The 14,278-nt window shown below is 58.4% G+C and overlaps 1 protein-coding gene across 1 annotated transcript; it reads right to left on the bottom strand.

Moving 5' to 3' along the window:
- Window positions 1-1,221: 1,221 nt before the first annotated feature.
- Window positions 1,222-5,694, bottom strand: LOC131741338 (uroplakin-3b-like protein 1). The gene is made up of 6 exons (XM_067014072.1): window positions 5,486-5,694; window positions 3,845-3,920; window positions 3,504-3,675; window positions 2,859-2,935; window positions 2,480-2,600; window positions 1,222-1,423 (listed from the first exon to the last, which is right to left on the bottom strand). The coding sequence occupies exons 1-6, from the start codon at window positions 5,564-5,566 to the stop codon at window positions 1,315-1,317; spliced, it is 636 nt and encodes a 211-aa protein (XP_066870173.1). The 5' UTR covers window positions 5,567-5,694; the 3' UTR covers window positions 1,222-1,314.
- Window positions 5,695-14,278: the final 8,584 nt, after the last annotated feature.

Raw genomic sequence — 14,278 nt, 5'->3', positions numbered from 1 at the left:
GTGTGCACCGGCTTAATAAACCCATTAGGGCCATTTGCACCACCCAGACACAGGCACCTGGGCACGCAGCCAGAGCCCTCCTTCCCTGCCCCATGCCCCAGAGGGTGAGTCCCTTCACCTAGCAAGGGGTATCCCCTGGCCTCCTCGCGGTCCCTCACCCCACCCTCTAGCTGTCCCCAGCCTGCCCACCCAGCAGTCACCGCGGTTTCCAGGCCTCGGTACACGCTGCTGCTTCTGCCTGGGTCCCCTTCCCGGGGTCCACCTGTCACAGTGCGGCCCCTCCTTCAAGGCCACGCCTGCTCAGGAAGCCTCCTCCGGCTCTCAAACCTCTGCACTCCCTCCATCCCATGTGCTGGCTGGTTTCCCCTCCTCTCCCACGCAGCGGTGGGTGACTGGAGGACAGAACCTTGCCGGGTCATCTTGGCCCCTGGGGAGCCTGGCCTGGAGCCGAGTGGATGATGACAGGTGCTTGGTGCCCTGCATTAGGTTTGGGGCCCGAGTCTGAGCCCAGACATCTCCAGGAGCTGCAGCTTCTCACGCCTTTCTACGCCCCCACCCCGGAGTGAGCACAGAGGTCAGGGTGAAGCCTAGAAGCTCTAAGTCCTCCAGCCAGGAGGAGAGGCCAGATGGAGGGAGACCACAAAGGGGAGGCGGGGGGACTTCCTGGTGGTCTGGTGGTTAAGACTCCATGCTCCCAATGCAGGGAGCCCTGGTTCGATCCTGGGTCAGGGAACTAGATCCCGCATGCAGCAACTAAGCCTGCAGGCGGCAACGAAGATCCCGTGTGCCGCAACTGAGACCTGGTGCAGCCAAATAAATATTTTAAAAAAGAAGAAGAGGAGGTGGGGGGGGGATGGCAGCAAGTGCCAGACACGTAGGGCAGGTGAGCACGATCACCTCCTTGGTTTAGCCTCAGCGGGCCCAGTGGGACCACTGGAATCATCCTCACTTTACAGACAAGGCCATTGAGGCCAGAAGAGAGGCTTGCCCTGCCCCGATGGCTCAACTGGCCTAGCACCCTGGGCTTCACCCCCGGTTGCTGTATCCTCCCAGGAGGAGCTGGGGAAAGGGATGCAGGGAGACTGCCCAGGTGCACCATGACACAGCCATTCAGGGGGCTGTCCCCAATAATGGGGACATTTATTTCTGACAGGGACAGGCCCAAGCTTTGGACTAAGGACACCCTCCCCCGCTTCCTTCTTTGGAAACACTCTCTCCCAGGGCTCTGAAGCAGCAGGGCGCGCCCCCAGCCCATGCTCTGCAGCCTGGACCAGGGGCGAGGCAGAGGGGCAGATGGGGGCCCCCTGGAGCCTCTCAGGAGCCCCCCTCGGCTGAAGGGCTGAACATGTGGTGGGTGTTATATCTTCTCATGCATGCCAGCTCCCCTGGGCCAGAGATGGCCGTGCTCCCACAGGTGTCGTAGCTGGGGGGGGAGGGGGGAGGAGAGGAGAGACGGGAGAATGAAGAATACAGGGCCTCGTGGCAACCCGATGGCTGTTGCCTAGAGGTTGGAGCGCTGTTCCTCTAAACCTCACAAATCCAGCTCTGTCTCCCTGCCCTCTGTCATCACCCCACCGTGGCGCCCCCCTCCTCCGCTCCCCACACCCACGATGCCTCGAAAACATCATCTGCCTCTTTCCCCTGATCACAGCTGGCCACTGGCTCTCTCTTGCCTTCAGCATACAGACCATTTCCTCAGCTGGGAAACAAGGCCCGGGCCTTCCTGGCAACTCTTCCGCCCCCGGACCCTCCCAGCCTGCTTCCCTCTCCCTCCTCTCCAAATCCTCGTCGGGGACCAGATGCCCCTTTCCTCCAGGAAGCCTGGGGGACACCCCCTCCCCACCAGGCCCCAGATGAGGCCTTGAGCGCTCAAGTCAAAGATCAGCGCTTAGATTAAAAGCAATTCAGGGCTTCCCTGGTGGCGCAGTGGTTGAGAATCCGCCTGCCAATGCAGGAAACACGGGTTCGTGCCCTGGTCCGGGAAGATCCCACATGCCGCGGAGCAACTAAGCCCGTGAGCCATGGCCGCTGAGCCTGTGCGTCCGGAGCCTGTGCTCCGCAACGGGAGAGGCCACAACAGTGAGAGGCCCGCATACCGCAAAAAAAAAAGCAATTCATCTCCACCTGGACGTGTTCCACCTGGAGCATCTGCTCTGCGCTCCCACTCGCAATTCCAGCTCTTGCCACCAGAGGGCAGATGGTGCGCACTCAGAAAATGTGGCCCCCCAACCCCTCAGCAGGTGTCAGGCAGAGGGACAAGAGAGGGAGGGGTTAATGCACACACACACCCCACCTAGAGGTTCTAGAACCTTGGGGATCCCTTGATCAATCATTGTTAGCCCTGCTCGGCCTTCAGGGAAAACCCTTCCGGCAGAATAAGCTGGGCTGGGGGCCTGGGCTGGGGCGTGGGGAAGGGATAGAGGTGGCCCAGGAGAGGCACTGCACCCCTCCCCGGGCAGCCCCGACCCTGTCCACTTGCCAGGCGTAGCTGAGCAGGGTCAGGAGGGCGGTGAGGAGGGCAGCCAGCAGGACGGACAGGATGGCAGCGATGACCACGGGGCCCGCGCTCTGGGGCCCTGGGGCAGCCTGGAGCGCCTCGGCTGAGGGTGTGAGGGGGCCCACAGGCAGGTGGGGTGAGAAGGGAGGAAAGAGATCTGACCTGAGAAGGGCGACCTGGAACAGCCTCCAGACCAACCACCTCTCACCGCAGCCCAAGGGGGGCGGGGCATGCAGGCGGCGTGGTGGCTCTGACTGACTGGGGGCTGGCCCACTCCTCCCCACCCACCCCCAGTCCTCAGGAGCCCCCAGGTCCCTGGGCCTCCAGCCCTAGAGTTTGACCTGCACGCCTGGCCCCGTACCTTGCTGCAGGCGGGTCTCATTGGACCACTCAGTCTCAGCCGCGGGTCCCCTGTCTCTCACCACCAGAAACTTCACTCTGAACAGGAGACGCAGCACTGGGGGCGGGGGGTCCCCAGGACCTGAAACCCTCCAACCCTGGCGCCTGTCAGTCTGTCCCCCTGACTCCCAGGGCCTGGGGGGAACAGCCTAGAGCCAAAGGCACAGTCTTAGAGTCCACCGGAAGGGGCTCCATCCCAGCTGTGACATGTCTCAGCCGTGTGGCCTCGGGTGCATCCCTTGCCTTCTCTGGGACCCCTAGGGTCCTCTCTCTTGGGAAATGTGCGTGGAGCGGACTAGATGCCTCAGCACAGAACGTCAGTGAATCGAGCCCTGAATGAGGAGAGATGGGGCCAGGGCCCACCACTCTGCCTGGATGGGGAGATTCCACCCACATGGTCCACACGGCCCATGGGGCCGGGGGCTCAAGTTGGGGGCCCTCTGCTCAAGAAGACGGTAGAATTCACCGCGGACTCCTGGGCCCCCGCCCCCTCCTCCTAATGGCAGAACTGGAGCCAGGAACCCAGGCACTCAGCTGGGAGCCACCCAGGCTCAGGTCTGGACACAGGGAGGTGCCCTCCCACCCCAGCGCGGGGCTGGCCGCTCACCGGTAGGGGCCCGGGCCCGGCAGGGGGTGGTGGCAGCCCCTTGTCATCGGGGAGTAGCGGCCATCGTAGAGCGCTCTGTTGGCCCTCAGCGTGACGTAGCAGCCCCTCTGGGGCAAGTTGGCAGGGACCGGGGTGTCCTCCATCCTCTGTGGGGCAGTGAAGCTCTGGGTGGCTGAGGGTGGCACCGAGGGTCAGAAGGTGGTGGATGCACGGGCTCTACCCCATCCCGCCAGGCCAGACAGCCTCTGGCCACCTCCCCGGCAGCACCTAGCCCTGCTCCCTTCAGGCCCGCCTGCCCATTTCACAGAGGGGAAAGCGAGGCCTGCCCTGGCAGCACCCACCATCGCTGTGGGCCAACAGCAGCCAGATGGCGTCCAAGTCGGCGATGTTAGGGTGACTGAACTGGCCCCGCGGCTGCTGCGGTGTGAAGGTGGACTGGGTAAGTCTCCCTGCCAGGGTGGCACTTGAGAGCTGGGGGCGTAGCTGATGCGCCCTGGGGCCAGTGCGGGCAGAGAGAAGAGGCTCAACGGGATGATCGGGTCCCCAGAGCCTAGTCTGGGGGGGATGGGCTCATGGCCCCCGAAAGCCCCGGTCAGTGGGAGGAGTTAGGGCTTTTCCTGGGAGCTCTGGTCAGGCGTTAATCAGGAGTTCTCCCTGGCACTTCCGTGTCCAGCCCCTGGCCCCTGCCTTGGGAGCCTATTAGGGGCGGGCACCGTGGGAGGTCGGGGGGAGGCCTTGGCCCCCTGCGTCACCGGGGTCTCAGTGCTGGGCAGGGCCTGGGGAAGGAGGACAGGTGGAGGCACAGGAGACCCTTCCCCAGCTGTGTGCACAGTTCTTCTGGGGGAGGCGTCTTAGGTCCTGCTGGGGTGACACTCAGATTTGGGGGAGCCTGAGCCCAAGCCCAAACCCTAGGCTGGGCTCTTGACAGAGCCCAGTGACCTTGAGCTCTGACACTCTCCAGGCCTCAGTTTACCCACCTCTCAAGTCCCCCCCCCCCCCAGCTCCATCCACACGGTCCAGGTTGGTTTGCTTGATGAGAGGAATGAATGGCTTGGGGGGGTGCGGGGGTGACACAGGAAGACCCTAGGCCCAGAGGTGGGCCTCGAGGAAGTGTCCTGGCTCAGATCCTAGGGCGGCCTCTCCTCCCCACCCAGTGCTCTGCACCTCCCACCCCCCCCACAAGGCTCCCTCCCCTTAGAGAACTTGTCCCCCTCTCAGCCCCTCACAGCCCTGTCTAGTCTCGCTTCTCTGCTTGGAGGGCTCAGAACCCTTAACTCCTCTCCAGGCCCCCTGAGGTGTCCCTCAGCCCCAGATACTGGAAAGCAGAAGAAAGATGAGGTGGGCTTTATGGAAGTCTCCAGAACCCTCTCCCTCTTTCAGTTCAGTTCAATGCAATTCATTTCCACTTAATTCAGCTCAACCCCAAGGGTTCAGGGCTAGAACCCTCCTCTCTCAGAGCTCCTGGCTCTAACGCTGAGGCCCAGGGCACGTGGCATACAGCAGGTACTTAATATTTGCTTAAAAGAGAGGAAAGACGTGGAGAAGCAGAGATGGGGTCATGGGGGCTGCATCTCTAAGTCCCTCCAGTTTGAGAGCCTGACAGTGAACAATACCTGAAGATCCCCTTGGAGAGCTTCTTTTGGGGTAAGTGTTACCCTTGAAGACTTCTTTAAACCTCTCCTCGGGACGGCGAGGCGGGGAAGGAGGGGAAAGAGGGGAAGGAGGGAGCCATTTGGTGAGAATCAGGATCAGGAGGCACGGAGATGAGAAGCCCCAAGAGAGGGAGCATTCCTTGCTCCCAATCTTGGGGCGGGTGGTAGGGGGACAGGTGTCTGTCCTGTGACCGCTTCTGGTGGGCTGTCTCACCTGATCCACCTGGGACCCAGTCCCCAGACTCGGGGCTCAGGAGGCGGCCAGGGGAGGTGGGGTCTGTCTTCCTGAAGCCTGAAGCCTGAAGCCTGCCCTGCCCGACCCTCACTCACCCAGACTCGTCCCGGATGGAGGCAGTTCAGCAGCAGCAACAGTGCCATCAGAAGAGAAGCCTGTCCCCCGCTGAGCCTCATGGCCAGGCCAAGCGTCCAACTGTCTGTCTGTCCGAGGATCTGTCTGCAGCATCCAGAGCCCCAGAGGCTCCGTTGTGTGTGCTGGGCCGGGGGAGGCTGCTTCTGGCACCTCCTGCTGCCCCTCCCACGCGCCCCCTTTCTCCCAAACAACTGGTTGGACAGGCTTAGGAGCTGAATCTGCTGGCCCCCGAGGCTTTGGCATTGCACGGGAGGGGTCTGAAGAGGAAAACTGCACCCCACCCCCGCTCCGGGAGGGCCTGGCTAGGGAGGGGCCCCGGAAAGAGGAGCCAGCTCTGGGGCCCAGGCAGCCCCAGGGACAGTCCTGCCTTGTGGAATCTCCTCGTGCAAACAGTCCCCCAACCTGGCAACCACGGCTCCCCACGGGCCCCCTCTGCAGAAGGGAGTTATCCTCATTTCTCAGAGGCATAGAGTGGGGAAGGGAGCTTGTCCAAGATCACCCAGCCAGCCGGGCCAGACCCAGAATTGGAGGATCACCGCCCCAAGGCAAGCCTAGGGGCACTCCCTCCCTGCTGTCCCCCTACCACCTGGCCCCAGAAGGGGGCTCCCCAACATCACCCTCCCTCCTCTCCTTATCCAGGTGACCTGCCCTCTCTCCTTCCTCCATCTCTGGCCACTGCCAGGGCAGGGCAATCCCTCCTCGAGACAGAAGGTGCCCGGATGGGGCCCAGGGCCGGCGGGCAGAGCGTGTACCGACCACCTCTCACCTGGACCGGAACAGCAGCCCCTCAGGGGGGTCCCCTGCGCCAGGCACCAGCCCCCACCCCCGCCAGCCCAGCTCCATACCTGACTGGAGCCACCCTCCTAAAACTCAAACTCCTTTGGGGAGCACTTAAAATGTTTTTTAAACAATTAATAATAAATATTCTTTAGTTATTAAAATGCATTTAATTTATCTCTCTAAATAATCAAATATATAATCTATTTGATTACCAGCCCACCTACATTATCTTCCTTTCTCAATATACTTAAACTGTGCAAATTGTTTATTGCAGTGAACTTTGAAAAAGGAAAATATTCCTACCCACACTATGTTATCACCTAGTAGGTTTTTTTTTTTTTTTTTAATTAATTTATTTATTTTTGGCTGCATTTGTCTTCGTTGCTGTGTGCGGGCTTCTCACTGTGGTGGCTTCCCTCGTGGCAGAGCACCAGCTCTAGGTGTGCAGGCTTCAGTAGTTGTGGCTCGCAGGCTCTAGAGCACAGGATCAGCAGTTGTCGCACACAGGCTTAGTCGCTCTGCGGCACGCGGGATCCTCCCGGACCAGGGATCGAACCCGTGTCTCCTGCATTAGCAGGCAGACTCCCAATCACTGTGCCACCAGGGAAGCCCCTAGTAGGTTTTTTGTGACCTACTCTTTACTCGGAGGAGCTAGTTCCAGACTTTTCAAGATTGAACATGACTGTATTTCACCAGTGACTGACTCAGCCCCAGAGGAACTGGGGGCCAAAAGCAGAGTGAAAAACTCGGGAAGGCAGACGAGGTCGGGGGAGTTCGGGTGTGTGCCTGGAGAGCCTCAACCAAAAGGCCACCGAGGGACTTCCCTGGTGGTCCAGTGGTTAAGAATCCGCCTTGCAATGCAGGGGAACTAAGATCCCACGTGCACCGCATCGAAGAGCCCGCACACCGCAACAAAAAAAGATCCTACGTGCCCAATGCAACCACAAAATAAATAACTATTTAAACACAAACAAACAAAAAAACAATAAAACCAAAGGCCGCTGGGACCCCTCTTCTAAGGCTTCTCACCTCTCAGGTGGCTCAGGCCAGGCTCTTCCCGGAGGGCCCTCGCTGCCTTGCAGTAAGTACCCCGCGAACTCTTGTCCTTCAGTCCTACCTACCCCAGGGTCTGGCGCCACTAGAAACTGTCCCCCGGTTGGCTTTGGTGCCTCCCAGCAGCTGGCATGTGCCTCCATCTTACAATCATTGCAATAAAATGTATTGTTATATCAAGTGCATCCTTGTGCATACCTGGCCCTCCTCCCACTGGAAGCTCCTCAAGGCAGGAACAGCCCCTCCTTCCTCACGGGGTGGCAGGGAGGACGGGGTGGGCTCACCGGGGCTGGCACAGGGCCGCCACAAAGCAGCCCCTTCAGCGTGCTGGCGGCTACGTGGATGGGCTTGAGATGCAGGCCATCCTGTGATCAACGTTTAGTCATGGGACACGGAGGTCGCACAGGTAGAACTTCAAGCAGGTGTGTGGGCCTCTGAGAGAGCGGGACCACTGCTCCTGGACCCAGCTGTGGAAGAGAGGGGGACACGAGCAGGTCCAGCTGGGGCCCAGGCGGCAAATCCCAGTCAGACCCAGCCCTGAAAAGGCTTCTTTATCTCGCCAGCCTGGTATTACAGAAATGGTCACACCTAGGAAAGTTGAAAATATATAGTACAAAGAATACCCATACATATAGCCTCCACCCAGATTCAACAACTATAAACATTTTGCTATATTTGCTCTCAAGCCTCTCCCTCCCATATATATATATATTTACTATATATACTCACACACATACTATGTTACTCTCTATATATCACTATATACTTATATGTATATATAATATATACATATATAATACATATACTTATTTGTAAATATATGTATACTTACAAAACATGTGTATATATAATATATACTTGTAATACACATATATTTTTAAATATAATGTATATTGATAATATATAGATTCACTTTTTTCCCCTCTTTTTGTCTTTTGAAAGGCAGTTGAAAGCAGACATCATAACATGGGAAGAGCTTCATCCTTTTGAAAGTACATTCTTGCCCATCGACTCATCTCAGACCCCCAGAAGCGGGCAGGACAGGCACAATTATTAATCTCATTAATACAGATGCGAAAACCAGGCCCCCACAGGGAGAGGAACTTTCTCAGCCCCGTGGATGGTCAGTGGCAGGGCTGGACATCAACCCTCAGTCTTCTAATACCCAGGCAGGACTCTCTCTCTTTCCCCTTTCCATCTGCATTTAATTGGGAGGCCCTGCAGGAGCGAAGGATTACGTTTCCTTCTCAGCTTTTGTGGAACCCTTCGTTACTACTCTGCACAAGGTCCTGCTTTTATTTCTCAATTTTTTCTCTTCGTGCCGGTCTCTGTCCCACTCCTGCCCTCCCCATCCAGGCATCCAGTCTCCTTAGTTTGGTATGCGTCCTTATATCAGTTACCTACGGCTACTCTGATATATATTATAGTCTTTGTCTGTGGTACACAGCCCACAGCTCCTAAAGGAGCATCCTTTGTTCCCTGAAATAGCCCCAGAGTGATAAAGGTGAAATGCCTGTTTTTTTGTTTTTTATAACAAGCCCCTTTCAACCACACCTGAGTTTATGTTGATGTGGTGATTTTGGAACTCCCCTAGATAACCACAGGAAAGGGGGCGGCTGGTTGCCAGGGGAACCTGCACGTGATTAGAGGGTTAGAACTTTCAGCCGCACCCCCCCACCTCCGGGAAGGGGAGAGAGGCTGGAGGTTAGATTAATCATCAACGGCCAATGGGTTAATCAATAATGCCTACATAAGGAAGCCTCCAAAACAAACCCCAATACTGAAAAAAACCTAAAATACTGAAAAATCAGTCCTTTCCCTACTGATGTGAAATGCTACTTTTAATCACACACCACAGATGTAGGCAATCCTCAGTGGCCCCTCTCAGCTCAATCTGGGACAAGTTCCCACGGGTACCAGGGGTGTCCATACCCACAGCCCACTTGGGGCCCCAGCTGGCTCCGTTTGTCCCCCCAGGCCCAGGTATGAGGGCTCCTTCCCAGACCCACAGGGCTTGAGGAGTCCCTCCTGGTCCTGCATTCAACCAGGGCTGCTGCAGGTGGCCTAGTGTGAAGAGAGTGGGACCGGGATGCCCAGAGGGGCCAGGAGGGCTGGGGGTGGTGGTGAGTGGGACATACCAAGCCCTGGGGAATAGTCTATTCCCAAGGACCTACCTGGCTGTGTACCTTTGGGGTGACTCATGGGACAGGGTGGGGCTCCAAACAACCCCCCCTCCCCCCCACACACACAGGGCAGCCAGGTAATGCTCCCAAAGGCCCACCCAGCACTGTGTTACCAAACAGGGCCCCAGCTCCATGGCAACCATCACACCTTGTCCCGAGGAGGCACACAGGGAGAAGCTCTGGGCTCCCCCTCCCCGGCAGCGAGACACCAGATCTGCAGCCTGGGGTTTCAGGCAGAGAGGGAGAGTGCAGGTGACCTAGTCCCTTCCCCTGCCACCAGCTTGACCTCAGGACCACTCACCAGACCCTAACAGACACCCATCTGTGCTAATTTCAAGGGGGAAAGACCCTACAGTTCACTGACCCCACCCTGCCCCGAATCTTTCTACTGCACAGTGGTCCAGCCCCTTCCAGGTCTGCTTATATACCCCTCGTGACAGGCAGCTCACCACCTCTCCTGTTTAGTTAAAGCATCGTAAACCCAGAATCATAAACCAGAAAGCTCTTTTGGTAGAATGCCTCCTTGCAGTGAAATCTCACAATTTAGGGCCAAGAGGCAGCCACCGTGGCTCTTCCTTGATTCCGGCAAGCCTGGGACCAGTTCCTTCCTGCTCTGGATGCTGGGTGGCCGAAGATCAGATCGCCGAGTCCTTTTTGGTTGTTGCGTTCAGTGCGACTGACACACTGTTTATTGAGGGTCTGCTATGTGCCAGGACCACTGTGGACACGGGCTGCGGGCAGAAGCTCCGGAGGAGAAGCGAGGGCTGGGTAAAGGGTAGGCACTTTATCTGTGCACTCCTCCAACAGGCCACGATAGATCCCCTGCTCTGTGCCAGGCTCTGGGGGACCTCAGGGAACAAAAACCAATCTGACATCCTGGTTGGGAGGGACAGAGAGTAAATATACACATTCAAGTATAAGGGAGGGGGCTTCCCTGGAGGCGCAGTGGTTGAGAGTCCGCCTGCCGATGCAGGGGACGCGGGTTCGTGCCCCGCTCCGGGAGGATCCCACATGCCGCGGAGCGGCCGGGCCCGTGAGCCGTGGCCGCTGAGCCTGCGCGTCCGGAGCCTGTGCTCCGCAACGGGAGAGGCCACAGCAGTGAGAGGCCCGTGTTACAGCAAAAAAAAAAAAAAAAAAAAAAAAAGTATAAGGGAGGGTTTGGTAGTGATACAGGCTTCAAGGAAGCAAAAGCTGGGAGGTGAGAATTATGGAAGGTGGGGGCTATTTTAGGGAGGGAGAGCACAGAACCCTGACGAGGTGACATATGAACAGAGCCTGAATGAACCGGGAGAGGGAGAACCATGGGAGAGCCTGAGCAAGCGCTCTCCTGGCAGAGGGACTAGCAGGACAGTTGTCTACGCTCTGTAACAACTGTCCCCAGAGCTCTGGGGATGAAAACAGTGACCACTTGAGCATCTCTCAGAATCCCGTAGGTGGAGACCGGGCTCTGCTGTGTGGCTCTTCTGCTCCATACGGTATGGACGGAGTCGCTCACGTGGCTACATCCAGCTGGGAGCTTAGCTTCACTCACGTGTCTGGGGCGGCTGGAGCAGCTGAGAGCTGGCTGGGCCTCCCCCTCCTCTCATCCTCTGCCCCCACCCTTTTCCTCTCCATGAGGCCCCTCATCATTCAGTGGTCCACCCTAAGTTTCTTTACACGGCAGCAAGAATCCCAAGAAGGCAAACATGGAAGCTGGCAGGCCTCTCGAGGGCAAGGCCCGAACATCACACAGCGTTACCGCAGCCGCAGTCTATGACCAGAGCAAGCCCCAGGACAGCCCAGGTTCAAGGGGACGGGAGGGGATGCCACCTGATGGGAGGTGCAGCGTCCGTACAGGGAAGGGTGCAAATGCCAGTGCCCATCCTTGGAACAATCCACGTAGGCCCCGAGGAGGGAGCATCTCGATGGCGGTGGGTTAGCTGGGGTCAGTGTGGTTGGGGGATTAACTAGGGAGAGAGGGAAGGGGTAGGAGGTGAGGTCCTCAAGGTCCGGGGGCAGCACGGATGGTGTGGGGCTGTGCAGGTCGCTGTCCAGACTCTGGCTTTGACCTTCAGAGAGATGCGAGTCTCTGCAGGGTTAGCACAGAGGAAGGGTGTTGCTAGGAGGCCTCGGGCTGCTGTGGGGAGAACAGACTGAGGTGGGGGAGGGGGGAAGGGGTGTACTTGTCTCCTGGGGCTGCTGTAATAAGGGGCCACAAACTGGTAACTTAGAACAACATTATTCTCGCATGGTTCTGGAGGCCAGAAGTCTGAAATCAAGGTGTCACAGGGCCACGCTCCCTCTGACGTCTCTGGGGAAGAACCCTCCCTTTCATCTTCTAGTTTCTCACAGCCGTGGCCTTCCTTGATGCCCCTGGCATTGACTCCAGTCTCTGCCTCCACTTTCACACACTGTTCTCCTCTCTGTGTGTCTGTCTCCGTGGCCAGATCTCCCTCTTCTTAGAGGGGCCCCGGTCGTATTGGGTTGAGGGCTCACCCTACCCCGGGATGATCTCACCTTAACTGCAAAGACTCTATTTCCAAAAAGGTACATTCATGGGTTCCGGATAGATATGAGTTTGGGGGGACTCTATTCAACCCAATACATGGGGGCAAGGGCTGTGGAGCGCCCAGCGAGGAAGCTGCTGCAGTCGCGCAGGGGAGAGACAAGAGTGGTGGCAGGAGGCCCCTCTCTAAATTCATTACCCCTGCCCCCAACCCCGGGTGCACAGAAGCCTCCCTCAAGAAGAAGCCTCCACGCTTTAGTTTCTCTGAAGCTTGGAAGCCCTCTGCCCTGGAGCCCAGGTGGCTGAGGCCAGCCAGGGCTGCATGCTGCCCGCAGCGTACTACTGGGGGACAGAGGGTGGGAGCCAAGTCCTAGCAGGCGCCCCCAGTGTGCCCCCACCTGAGCTTGGGAGCAGTGAGGGGCTGTTCATGGAGACACTGTCCTCCAGGGCTCACCTCTTCCTGTCGTTCACTCCATTCCTACCACTGAAGGCCTCCCCCAAACCCCGTCTGCTCCCCCTCCCTTGGACCAGCTCCTCAGGTGGTGTTTAGGGCCCTCCACGCATACCCAGGCCTCCCCTCCTCCCTCTCAACCCCCTGGCTCCACACCCACCTCATTCCAGCCAGCTGAGCCCCACTGTGATGCCTTGACCCAGCTTTCCAGGCCTCCTCCTCCCCTCCCCGATTGCCTGCCTTCCTCCCTTCCATCCTCAATGAAGTCGCCAGCTCAGATGCCACCTCCTCCAGGAAGTCCCCCTGGTGCCTCCACACCTCCCCAGGCTGGGCCGGATGCTGCCCTTGGGTCCCACCACTGCCTTTTTCCCCATCACAGATCCTGTTCCCTACCCTGTACTTTCTGTGCCTGGTTTTGTCTGCGCCCCCAACTCCGCCCTGCAGAGGACCCTATGCAGAAGAGGCACTCAGAGATGTCTGATGACCTGAGCCCACACTCAGCGCCCCAACCCTCCTGCCCATCCCCCTACCCCAGCCCCATCCCACCCCTGTCCTGGGGGCTCTCCCATTGCCCTGGCCCCATGGAGTCGGGGCTCAGACAAGGACAGGGCTCCAGGCACAGGGATCTGAGGGCAAAGCTGAGCCTGGAGCTTCCATGAAACACTCGAGGAGACTTTGGGCCACCTCTACTGGGGAGCAGGGGTGGAGGGCTGAAGACAGGGACGGAGAGGCCAGGATGATTAATGGGACATTCCTCTCTGTCCCTCAGGGGAGGAAGAACGGTTGTCAAGGGCAACACATTCTTCCCGCGTATTACTCCAGCTTTCGTCACCCACAGGGAGTGGGGTTTCAGGGAGGTGGGGACTGGAGTGTCTGAGCCCAAACTGCTTAGAGAGCTGTCACTCATCTTACAGGGGAGGGGAAACTGAGGCCAGCGGAGGGGGGCAGGGCTGCCTGCGAGGCTCATCCAGCAGATGAGGCATAAAGGGTGGGGGTAGCCCTGGGCTCCTGTCTCACTCCCCGGCTCTGTCCCTAGGAGTCAGGGGTGTCCAGGCTGGGACCAGTGGTGGAGGCCGAAAAGGGAGGGCCGGGGCGCCGCTGCAGTGGCCTCCGGCTTCTCCACAGGGAGGGAAGGAGGAGGCCCGTAAAGCTGGGTCAAGGAGTCAGCGAGATGGCCCTTCCTGCCTCCAAGCCTCTGCACTCGCTGTTCCTGCTGCCTGTCAGCTCTCATCACTGACCCCTGCCCTGCACTCTCCGCCTCCGTCACCGCTCACGTCCACCCCATCCCGATGGTGGGTGGGTCGGTTGGCCTGCTCCAGCCGCCAGGGCAAAGTGCCCCAGACCAGGGCTGCTCAAGCAACACTTCCTCACAGTTCTGGAGGCTGGAAGGCCAAGATCACATCAGCGGTGTTGCTTTCTTCCGGGGCCTCTCTCCTTGGCTGGCAGAAGGCCGCCCTCTTGCTGCCTCTTCACACGGGCTGTCCTCTGCAGCATCTCTGGTGTCTCTGTGTCCCAATCTCTTCTTATAAGGACACCAGTCAGACTGGATTACACCCCACCCTCAAGAACTTACTTAATTACCTCTTAACTTCGTTACCTCTTTAAAGACCCTCTCTCCAAATACAGTCACATTCTGAGGCACCGGGGGTTAGGGCTTCAACACAGGAATTGTGAGGAACATGGGTCTGTCTATAACAGCGTGTGTGCCTCCCCCCTCCCAGCAGCCCCGGCCCCTCCGTGAGTGGGACACTCTCTAAGGACAGGGACTGGATTGGAGCCCTCTGTGGGGCCCGGAGGGTCT

Source organism: Kogia breviceps, chromosome 14 (genome assembly GCF_026419965.1).
Source record: "Kogia breviceps isolate mKogBre1 chromosome 14, mKogBre1 haplotype 1, whole genome shotgun sequence".
Taxonomy (NCBI): Eukaryota; Metazoa; Chordata; class Mammalia; order Artiodactyla; family Physeteridae; genus Kogia; species Kogia breviceps.
Note: the sequence above shows the minus strand (reverse complement) of the source record. Positions and strands in the feature narration are given on the sequence as shown.

What these genes read in the sequence shown, in the direction of transcription:
- LOC131741338 (XM_067014072.1), bottom strand. Translation starts at nt 5,566, where the DNA reads ATGAGGCTCAGCGGGGGACAGGCTTCTCTTCTGATGGCACTGTTGCTG. An exon ending in GCTGTTGGCCCACAGCGATG is followed by an intron (nt 3,676 to 3,844) that starts GTGGGTGCTGCC and finishes TGCCACCCTCAG; the next exon opens with CCACCCAGAGCTTCACTGCC. An exon ending in ACCCTGCTCAGCTACGCCTG is followed by an intron (nt 1,424 to 2,479) that starts GCAAGTGGACAG and finishes CTCCCCCCCCAG; the next exon opens with CTACGACACCTGTGGGAGCA.